Genomic DNA, 12,374 nt, shown 5'->3' on the forward strand with positions numbered 1-12,374 from the left:
GACAGACGAATTACCATCAGCAGCGTCATATGCCCTCACCCCATATGAGCACCGTGGACAGGTTTGGAATTTAATCCAGGCTTTTGGCACACAATCTATTGATTAGAAATTGTATACCACCACCTCCCCTACCCTGCCAGCCAACAGTCTGATGGTGAAATTTGTTTAGACCAACAGGACTCGAACCGGCTAACCACAGTGTCAGACCATTTAGACTTCAATGCCTTAACGTCATGGCTTAATACACTATTTTGTCATGGACATTATTTTACAAGGTTTAGTAAGACAAAGAAAACTAAGCACAAGTAATGGAGTTTAGATATTCTTTAATTAATCAATCATGGATACACCTGTGATACTGACAACTGATATTAACAAATAATTGTCAGGCTCTGACATTAATGGTGGCGAGACCTGTCCTCTTGACTACATGGCACCCAGGCCAGTTGAGGTCCATGCCACTGAATTTTACAAAACTGTCTCATTGTAGGTAAACCCAATTGTTTTATTATACTTAATCTCTTAATTTTATTGTTCAGAGGAATAGTAAGATATTCTCTTTTTTTTACATTCTTTAACAGTCACTTATTACTTTGTCCCATTAACTCTTCTGAAAATTGTTTTTGGATTCTAAGAGTATAGCAATCATCTCCTCCTTCTTCCAGTTCTTTCTGCAACAATTTGCTCTTCCATTGAGAACGACGCAGGAGTAGTTCATCCTGGATGGCTGACTTAATATTCAGGGCACTATAAGGGAAATAAAAAATAAAATAAGCTTAAGCACACATATGACAAAGAAGCATATAAGAAAAGAAAGGGTCATTGAAAGTAGTAGTAGTAGTAGTAGTAGTAGTAGTAGTAGTAGTAGTAGTAGTGGTGGTGTTATTTGCTTTACGTCCCACTAACTACTTTTTAAGGTCTTCGGAGGCGCCGAGGTGCCGGAATTTAGTCCCGCAGGAGTTCTTTTACGTGCCAGTAAATCTACTGACATGAGGCTGTCGTATTTGAACACCTTCAAATACCACCGGACTGAGCCAGGATTGAACCTGCCAAGTTGTGGTTAGAAGGCCAGTGCCTTAAGTGTCTTTACCACTCAGCCTGGTAGTAGTAGTAGTAGTAGTATTATTCTAAGGTGCAAAACAAAGGGATGATTGGCCCATCTAAAAAGCATAGAAGGAAGTGGAGGAGACCCAATCCACACTGATATTAACAAAAGTTGACCACAGGTGGTTAAATAGGAAAGATAAAAGAGAGGAGGCTGGTATAGGTATATGGAAGAAATACACTCCGCTAGGGTGCTGTGGTTCCCACTCCAGGCTCGTTACTAGCTTTTGGAGATGGCGTCAGCGAGCTAATAGAGATGAGATATAAAAACCATTAATTTATGAAAAACAGTATGTGTATTTGATGAACAGGACTAGGATAGTTATGTAAGAATATTTTTTTTATTTGATTCAAATATGCACATATTGTAATAAGTGAACAAATCAATTAACTTATTTTCAAAACAATAAAAAATTACAAACAAATGAAAATAAAGCTCATTCGGAGCCGTATCCTGAAAATACCATTGGTCGTGGCTGGGAAATCCCAATGGGGATTGACCAGACCAGTAATGCTAGAGCAGTTCTGCAGTGCAGTTGAGTTTTGATTGTGAATGTTAGTTGTCAGACGTTACTTTTTAGTCCCAGTGTTTTCACTTGTAGAAAAATGGTACCAGTGAAATTACAATTATCTACACAATATATGGATGTGAAACTGAAGGTGTGCTCACTACAGATGGACTCTTCTTATTTTAAGTTGTGCGTGAAAGACGTATAAGTGTTGATATTCTTTTTCTTTTTGAAGTAATGCATCATTTGAAAACAACAAAACATAAAAAAGCACTAAAAAGACATGCAAAATGGTGATTACAAAAAATAAATTTCATAATTAAGTTCGTATTGTCACCTTAAACAGCATTATGGTACATTTTGATAAGAATTCCACCTTTACAATACAATTCTTTTTATTCTTTTCAGAATAACAATCTATATATATAAAATAAGAGTTTTGTCTGCACATTGCTCAGAAATTAGAAACGATGGTATTTCTGTATCGGTCGTGTCCATAGTAACAAGGAAATGCACTTTTTAATTTTCCGTAATGTCTGTCTGTATGTATGTACGTATGTACACGCATCACGAGGAAACGGCTGAAGATAATTTAAAGAAAATTGGTATGTAAACTCCAGGATAGGCAGCTACAATCTAGGTCATAAGTAATCTTATTCACGCTGAGAGAAATGGTAGTTTAGGGGAAGGCCTAAAAATTTAATTCTCAAATATTTATGTTGTTAGTGGTCCTATCTTAATGAAAATTGGTATGAAAAGTTGGGGAATAAGTCACTACAATCTAGGCTATAAATAATTTTATTAACATTGAGTGAAATGGTAGTTTAGAAGAAGGCCTAAAATTTAAGTCTCAAATATTTGTGTTATTAGTGGTCCTATCGACAAATAGTACATAACTAAAGTTATATAGCATTAAATTTCCAATCATTTATGTCTTATACACTTTTACCGTACCGGATATAACAGAGATATTCATGAATATAATACAAGACAGAACAAATTTCAGAACATTGATACAAAATTTCAATGGTTTCCAGGAGAAGGAAACAGCAAAGTGAAAGGATGAAAAACTATTGGAAGTCAAGAAAAGAAGGATTAAGATGAATTGCACATGGTTACTTTCCATGGTCCTTAGATGGCCAACATCAAAAAAAGAAGAAGAATATCGGTTTGTAAAGTCGGGGAATAAGGAACTACAGTCTACGCTATAAATAATTTTGTAAGTCATCCTAATATCACAGAATCAAAAGAAAACTAAATGTGAAGGCCTACAATACAGAAAGCTCATAACATTGATCAACAATAACGTTACATTGACCATTGTTTGTTGTGATGTGCTTTGTGTCTGTTGCCACTCATCTCCGATAGATACGATTACTGCTGTATACACAGTATTTTTTTTTCTTAATTTTCTTTACGTCTCGCCGACACAGATAGGTCTTAGGGCGACGATGGGATAGGAAAGGGCTAGGAGTGGGAAGGAAGCGGCCCTAGCCTTAATTACGGTACAGCCCCAGCATTTGCCTGCTATGAAAATGGGAGACCATGGAAAACCATCTTCAGGGGTGCCAACAGTGGGGTTCTAACCCACTACCTCACGGATGCAAGCTCACAGCAGCGCGCCCCTAATCGCATGGCCAACTCGACCAGTTGACCGAGTATAACAGCCTGTCTGAATATTGGCGGGAAGTAGCTGGGGAGTTAGTTAATTTTCTTCTTTAGCATCCCATTCCTTGGTTCATAAATTTTCTGATGCTACCGGTACGTAACAAACTGGTTCATCATAACATGCGAACTATTCAATCCCTCCTCTGAGACACTGATTGGAATGAGCAGCGTGCATATTTAACGGAATAATGGCAGAGGTGTGGTCACGGCTGTCTGCGGCCTGATCATTCCAGCACTGGAACTTTGGGCTGTTAGATCGGCACCATAGCACTGTTCATTAAAAGTGAGAAAATGTGCGGTTTTTCATTTGATCGAGTATTTTAGGCCAGTATGATAACGTTGCTTTTAATCACTACATTCCTACTGACGTTTTTGTAACGACCTAAGTTGACTTCAGTCAGGAAAACCACAAAGACAGTCTTTCTGAGAATCCTGTAGCGAAGCACAGGTACATCAGCTAGTATCTTAATAAAATGGGAGAAGTTTCATGCTCATGGGGACATCTTCAGTCATAGTTAAAAGACAAAATATACAAAAGTAGAACATGGATAGATTAGAAAAACACAAGTTTTGAAAACAAAACAAAACAAAACAGGCTGATCATAACAACACAAGACCGGCACAGATGTCTGTTAGTTTAAGTACTCGGATGCACCTCCTTTCACCAAAGCCTAAGATTATTCAAGCTCGTTTCTCAACTATTTGTTTCTTCCTTTCAGACTCCTTCCTACTTACATCTTGTGAAGATAAACCCAGTACCAGGTCTGTGTACTTTTTAATGAAACGTTCTTCCTAATGTTCATAAATTTTGTATACAAAAGTAACTTGAACTTTCCTCGAGACCAATCCTTCAAGATTTTAACCCTGATAATTACACCATACGATTTTCTGACGTGTTGTGCGAATGAATGCCATCTAGTCCTCATAAGGAGGGGTGAGTTATCCCCTCCACCACCTCTATTCCTTGGTCGTTCCGTCTGGTAACTTCAACGTAACTTTAAATAATAGGCTTTGAGTGGCATGTCTTCGAGACGTGTGGTGTAACTAAAGCGATATTTATAGACGTGTTACTGTCAGGGTTAATCACTATTAGATTGTAGCATTTCTACAATAAAACATTAGCAGTATACAGTAGAATTCCGCTGTAACGAACACCAGTATAACGAAATTTTCAGAATAACGAATATTTCTTTTGGTCCTTTCCTTTTTCCCCTATTTGTTGTATGTAAAACTTTTCATTTTAACAAATTTCGTAGTTTCAGTTTAACGAATTAAAATTGAGCTCTTTTCTTTACCAGTTTGACCATATTTACTCAAAATAAAACAAAAATTCATCCTGTTTTATGACCAACATTTTTCTAGTTACATTATTTCGTTATTCAGACGATATGATCGCCATTTTCCATATATGCACCGTACGTGATCGAGAAGGCAATCGCTTTTGTGTAACCAATACGCTTCGCCCAGTTCTCACATATGGTATGGAACTTATTTGGGAAAGACTAATGGTGTCTGACCTTCGACCTATTGAAAATGTAAAGGCCAGATTTCTGAAACGAACACTGGGCACCTCCAAGATGTCATCATCGCGACTTGCGTATGAATTATCCAAAGAAACTTTTTTACTGGAAGATTGAAAATAAGAATGCAGCTTTCACATACGCAGCAAGAAGTAGTTCTCCAAGAGAGAAAGAGAAAACAAGCAGAAATCAGCCTGGATTTTTATTCAGCTGGTGCTATGATTGACCGCAGCTGGACCGGTCCAAATAATGACGTGAGAAGTGCTTTGAATAGGCTGGCGGTACATGGTTTTCACCATCATCTATGCCGGCGATCATACTTTCATGAACCGTCCCTACATTGTGTGTGTACGTTGTGTGATAAACATTGCGATCGCTATCATTTCAGCCAAGGCAACAAGAGAACAAAATCTTCACTAGAATATGCGAAAGATTAATATATTTTTTCTTTTAATGCACATTTGTGCGCTTTTAAATAAATAAATATACTTTGCCTGTCATCCAATGTAAGACGTCACTCTATTAGCTGAGTAGGAGCGCCAAGTTTGCAATCCACCAACAAACGCTAGGCTTTGCGCAACCAATAGGCTTTGCCCATCAACCAATGTAAGACGTCACACTATTGGCTGAGTAGGATCGCGATGTTTGTAATCCACCAATGAACGCGACGGTTTCGTCGCATCATGCATGGCATGTTCCTTCTTCGTATTTAATTCGCAAAGCCTAGTAGTGCTGTTAACAGAGCGGTTGTTTACGGAGCGGAGGCTCCGAGCGCTTTCAATCGGTGCCTCCAGAGAACCTCCGATTGAATTACAAGCGCGTAGTTTAAACTTGGTACAGGAGAAATGAACTAGCATTTTCTCAGGAACTTATAACTTGTCGCTACTATTGTGCAAAACTAGGCCCCGCAATTAATACCTTAACCCCTCAGCGTCGCAGCCATTTAAATAGCTTCCTACTCCGCGGCCGGATGAGACTTCAACTACGCGCGACTGAAATACATCGATTCACTTAAAGCGTTACTACAAGTATAAGAGTAGCCCGATTTTCACGTAATTTGGAATTCCTTATGACAGAACTATGTACATGTAGATAATTACATAATTGTTTCACATTTCCTTAGTAATTTAGTTCCGTGTGATAGAGTTCGAAGCACTCTTTGAGACAGGGACTCAGGTCACACTCCTGGAAGCAGTAGACTGACGTCTTCTTTTCGCCATGTTTTGAACACAGGATACAATGTCTCTGAGTTTTGGATTTCCAACTCTTGGGACCGGGCGAGTTGGCCGTGCGCGTAGAGGCGCGCGGCTGTGAGCTTGCATCTGGGAGATAGGGGGTTCGAATCCCACTGTCGGCAGCCCTGAAGATGGTTTTCCGTGGTTTCCCATTTTCACACCAGGCAAATGCTGGGGCTGTACCTTAATTAAGGCCACGGCCGCTTCCTTCCAACTCCTAGGCCATTCCTATCCCATTGTCGCCATAAGACCTATCTGTGTCGGTGTGATGTAAAGCCCCTAGCAAAAAAAAAAAAAAAGCAACTCTTAGGTGCTAATTTCCTGATAAAATGTCTTTCCTGCAACCTTGGAACTGTATTATCTGATGCGCGCTGGCCTTGAATATTTCGTTCCCCTCCCGAGCGACTGTATTTTGTAAACAAACCTTTCACCAGCTGAACCCGATAAGGTAATTGCTCAATATTTGCCTCTGTGACCTGTGTGAGTATTATTAGAGAATTTAGCAATCAGAATTCACTGTTGAAAACTTCTCTTTGACCTGTATAATTATCTATAGTCTCTTACACGAAATTTCCAAGTACTGTTTCCTCCTCATCGTCACTCTCATCATTTACCACTGCTACATCATCTATTTCATTATCACTGCTGCTTATACTGTCACTACTGCTTCCGACTAAACTTTCATCTGAATTATACAATATTTCAAGCACGTTACTGTCAGTCAAACCACGGCTGAGCGCGGTGCGTCACACGGACTGATGAAGCTGCAGCGAGACCGAAAGCAACAGGACGAAACTGATTGAGGGGAATAACATTTATGACGAAACAAACCACCTCGATACATATTTCAGATAAAAGGTCGAGACGTCTTTCAAACGAGATATATACCATAAACAACTGGTTCTCGTATCGTATGACAGAAAGCAGCACTAACTGATGCCTACACAGAGCGCTCGTGGAGAGTTACGAAAATATTACAAGCTGAGAAATAAAGACAAATATAATAAATAAACCACACTCCCAATGTACAAATAGAGCAAAGAACATCACATGAAAAGACAAACTTATCAGATCATCATTTCTTTATTTTATTCTGTGGGAAAGAATGAAGCAAACAGACTTTTAAAAAAGCAAGAGATTAGTGCTCAGACTTATTTGACAAATAATTATCCTTGCAAAAACAACTACATTATAACGAGTTTTCAATTCTTATTTACAACGCTGATAAACCCGAAAATGTCTTCTTGGAAACAAAACAATTTGCATATCAATAACTCCAAAACTCTTCGCGCTATAGCCGTAAATGTGAAACCATGTATGGGCCTATACCACGCATAGAGGTCGGCGGCTACGGAAGAAAAGAGGGTCTATACTACGTATAGAGGTCGGCGCTGAGGGGTTAATTATTTGGCGATATTACAGATAGCATTCTTATGTACAAACGTAATTATGTATCAGAAACTCCGATTGAATATCAAGCGCGTAGTGTGAACTTGGTACGGGAGAAATGAACGAGCATTTTCACAGGAATTTATAACTTGCCACTATTATCGTGAGAAACTACGCCCCTCAGTTTATACCCTTATTATTGGACGATATTACAGATAGCATTCTTGCGTACAAACATTGAATGACAAGCGCGTAGTGTGAACGTCATACGGGAGGAATGAACGAGCATTTTCACAGGAATTTATGACTTGTCGCTGTTTTTGCGCGAAACTACACTGCTTCTTTAACTTTTTTTAAATGTTATTTGTTCGGGGCGTCGACCTATGAAGATCTTTTGCCCCTACTTGCACCATATATGCGGAAACCTGCGTGTATTATGTAAATGGCGGTAGGGTAAAGTGTTGAATGTGAGGAAAGGAACGTTAAGAATGACACAAACACCCAGTCCCAAGGCCAGGGATATTAATAATTTACAATTTAAAAAACCTGACCCGGCCGGGTGACAGACGGTCGCGTTGCCACCTACACCGCGGGGCCGGAGTTTATGGGTCATTTGTGCCATGTTTTACTGTGCAGCACTTATAGACTTGAACCGCTTGAACTCCTCGGCCCGCTCGTAAATAATCATCCCATACTTCTGCACGTCTTTTGGTTTTTTTTACATACGTCCAGAAATTAAAAGCGAATTCAAATTTAACTTGAAACTACTGTATTCTAGGGCCAATATAATGGGAATATTTTCATAATAATAATAATAATAATAATAATAATGAACGAAGTGTACTGTGTAAGTTCTGCACAGGTAGGGCCTGCACTTTTCTGAGAAACAAATGAACCTATTTAGATATATTGTTTGTTGTATCTACAGGGTTTATACCTACAGGTATATGGGATATGTATTATATGTCGATATAATTACATTTTCTTGATAACAAATGAGAGGATGCATTAAATTATTCTGAATGACTATAAGTTCTTTTTTAAGGGGTTTTGTATGGAATATCAGTGATATAGATCAATTTTTGTGTATGTAGGTAACGATTTTTATAGGGCGCCTACATTCATGAACGTAAGTTTGTAAGTAAGTAAGCCCACTACGTCCTTACACTCGGAGCTACTGTTGCGAATAGGAGGCGGCCCTCCAGTTAACCTCCGGAGCTCTGTAACTGCTTTGCCTCCGTCGGTAGTACCAGAGATCACCGGAGGAGCGCTGTAATCGTATTATCCTCCTCTTCACAGTGCTAATTCAAAGCACTTTTCACATTCTCTTTGACTTCTCATGTCATTATTTGGACCGGTCCAGCTGCAGTCAATCATAGCATCAGATGAATAAAAGTCCAGGCTGATTTCTGCTTGTTTTCTCTTTCTCTCTTGGAGAACTACTTCTTCTTGCTGTTAAGGTTATATCATTAAACTTGCAAAGTTTGTGTGCATTTCGTTAACTAAATAAGTACATATCATTGCAAATGAATAAGCAGAAGCGACAGCAGTTTTCGTTGAGTGAAAAACGTAAAATACTTGCGGAAGTAAAGAAAGGCGGAAAGAAAGGAGATATAGCGAAGAAGTATGGCATTAGCCCGTGAACACTTTCTACTTTTTTTAAACAGAAAAGTAAGATAGAGGAAAACATTGATGCTGATGCCCTAGGTCCACAGCGTAAGAAGATCAGGACAGTCGACTACAAGGAGGTGGACCAAGCCGGCTATACGTGGTTTGTGGAAATGCGGAGTCAAACATTCCAATAAATGGCCCACTGTTATGTGAGCGTGAGCGTGCGCGATCTTTTGCACGTTCGCTTGGGTCACCTGAGTGGGTAGTGCTGGTTGGCTTCATAGGTTCCGGGAGAGATATGGCATATCCCACAAAATTATAAATGGTGAAGCTAACGATGCCACGAAGGAAGTTGTGTCTTCATGGCGGCTGGAGACTCTAAAGGATGCCTTGAAAGAATATTCGCTGACAGACATTTATAATGCAGACGAAACTGCGTTATTTTATTAACTAATGCCGAACAAAACCCTTGGTTTTAAGGGAAATAAGTGTTTTGGGGGCAAACGTTCAAAAGAACGTATCACGGCTCTTTTGTGTACCAATTCCACAGGGACGGACAAACTGAAGCCTCTCATAATTGGGAAGTTTGGGAAGCCAAGGTACTTATAGGGGGTGCAACATCTGCCCTGTGAATACAGGCACAACTCTAAGGCATAGATGACATCTGTGCTATTCAAAGAGTGGTTGTTCGACTTGGAACGTCGGATGAATGCCGAAAAGAGAATTCTTCTATTATTGGACAATTGCTCTTCTCATAATTGTGTCCCTCGCCGTTTGGAGCATGTAAAAGTTTTATTTTTGCCTCCAAATACAACTTCAATTCTGCAGCCGCTGGATCAGGGTATAATTCATGCAGTAAAGCAGCATTACTGAGCTCGTGTAGTCCGTCGAATGCTGTGCAACGCTGCCACGAATAGAGACATTAACATCAATATATTGGAAGCAATGCAGATGTTTAATGCTGCATGGAAATCCTTGAATGCAGACATCATCACAAACTGCTTTAGAAAAGCTGGAGTGGTTTTTACAGAAGACGTCGCAGAAAGTGAAGTGTTGGATGATGTGGAAACCGAGGAGAATTGAAAGCGTTTGTGTACAACGTTGGATATGCCATCTACGGTAAGTCTTACCGCCTACATCAATGTAGATAGTGATGTAATAGTCCACAAAGAAATCACCAATGAGGAAATTGTGGAGGACATTATGAATGATAGAGATCCATGCGATGAGGAGGAAGAGGAAGTCAACCCCCAAAATGATTGTGATCGACAGAGCTTGACTCTTCAGTAGGCAACTAACATAGCACGTAGCCTTCAAGATTTTCTTGTGTCACGAAGTGATGTGCCAGAATCTGTTTTAAATTCGTGTGCAGTGGTTGGTAACTATTTGGAACGAGCTTTTGTGTCTAGATCTGTTCAGAAGAAAATCACAGACTTTTTCAAAAAATGATGTTCTGGAACAGTGAGTAGACTTGCTGGTACAATGTAAAAATAGATTTTCTGAAAACATCTGCCAGTACTGTAACTCTTATTATTACAATGATATTTTGAAGTTATATAGATCCTGCAGCTGATATAACAGGGCAGATTACCTCGTAGTTCCGCCCCTAAAAACAATAACTAACAGATATAATACTAGGTGAGTTCTTAAGAATTGACTTATTTCAGTATAACAAAATTTTAGTATAACAAATTCATTTCAGAGATCCCCAAAATTTTGTTATACTGGTATTTTACTGTATTTGTAGGCCCAAGTTTTCCACAAATGAAGCTGCATTAAAAATGACATTTTGTGACTAGTTCTACATATTTTCAACTCTAATTGCATGCATAGCAAGCTGACAATGGGTAATGCCTTTTAATCAGCATTAGACAGAACGTTAATTAGAACCATTGAGTATCTTAACGTGTATATTACGAACACATATATTGACATATGATGAATTAAGTACATTACTCTGTCAGATAGAAGCTTGTTTGAACTCAAAGTCTTTAACTGTATTATCCTGTAATCCTGAGGACCCCCTTCCCTGAACATTTTTTAATTGGTTCCCCACTTATTTCATTTCCGGAACCAAGCTAAAGCAATGTCTCTTCGTCTCAGCTAAGGAGATGGGAGAAGTTGCAGTATTTCCTACAACATATTGCACCCGCCCCCTACCCATTGGTTCTCCGGCGATAAATCTACAGGGTCATTAACCGGGTATAATCATGTGGACATCATAAATATAAGAATAACTTAGCGGGATGAAGGGTAGGAGAATACGGGTGTCATAACTACAATCAAATGAGAACAATATTTTTAAATTTTAAAATCAAAGGGTTTATTATACTCCTGATGATGATGAAAAATGATGCAATCGTCATGTATGTGCCTTTGTGAAAAACATTTCCACTATTAAGTTTTAAGCATTTAAGTCCAGCCTCTCACCACAGGCATGATCTCCCTTTTAACAGAAAATTATCACCTAAAAGGACGTCGCACACCCTAAATAAATTCACAAATCATGAACAGCTCTTTTGAATCATTGTTTAGAGTGCTGCCATGTCAACGCACTCTCCATGGTAGCACATTTTGATGAAATTCAAGCCACAATAAGTGAAAATAATATCCATATTCTTGACGTTACCGAAAACTAGCTTACCCCAAGCATACCCTCTGGTATTGTACAACTTGACCGCTATTTCCTCTTATGGCATGATAGATCCGACAGCAAAAGAAGAGGTGGGGTGGCCATGCACTGTAGAAACAACATAAAAAGCCGAGTAATATGTGTAGTATCATTTAACAATGCACAGTTAGGGGTAGAGTTAATGTTTTCTTGAAATCATTATAAACCAACAGAACCTCCTGTCCAATGTAACAAATATGACTGAATTCAAATTCTGCTTACTTGACCTACTGCCTACTTATGAGAATATTATTGCCATAGGAGAATTTAACACTAAACTACTTACTAAAACATATTAAACTAAACAATTTATTGACAGGTTTTCTTCCTGTGATACGACCATCCTCCGTCTAGAGCCTACGAATTACACTTACACAAATAACTATGCAACACACACGCTCATTGACCACATTATGATAAATAACCCAGAAAAATTTATAACTCATGGCCAAATTCCAGTCCCAGCAGTCTCCACTCATGGCCTTATCTACAGTATCTATCCTTCTCCCTCTGAATGCTAAAATAATAAGCCTAAGTATGTTATTTCCAGAAACCCAAAAGGCAATGAGAGGAAAAATTAAGACATGACACTTACAATCTACGTTGAAATGGCACACTCCTATTGGATGATATAGACGCAAAATTAGACAGTTTAACTCCCTCGTAA

The 12,374-nt window shown here is 39.0% G+C and overlaps 1 protein-coding gene across 2 annotated transcripts in view; it reads right to left on the minus strand.

Moving 5' to 3' along the window:
• Positions 1-316: 316 nt before the first annotated feature.
• The window catches only part of LOC136886804 (uncharacterized), a 225,199-nt gene continuing 213,141 nt past the window's right edge, over positions 317-12,374 (minus strand). Inside the window, exons 6-7 of one of the 2 annotated variants that reach the window (XM_067159623.2) lie at positions 11,681-11,776; positions 317-747 (exon numbers count right to left, since the gene is read on the minus strand). In XM_067159623.2, coding sequence (XP_067015724.2) covers positions 582-747; positions 11,681-11,776 — 262 coding nt within the window. In that variant the 3' untranslated portion in view covers positions 317-581. The remainder of the gene's footprint in view (positions 748-11,680; positions 11,777-12,374) is intronic. The other variant, XM_067159633.2, reaches the window with a different exon arrangement.

The sequence above is a fragment of the Anabrus simplex genome, chromosome 1, assembly GCF_040414725.1.
Source record: "Anabrus simplex isolate iqAnaSimp1 chromosome 1, ASM4041472v1, whole genome shotgun sequence".
Taxonomy (NCBI): Eukaryota; Metazoa; Arthropoda; class Insecta; order Orthoptera; family Tettigoniidae; genus Anabrus; species Anabrus simplex.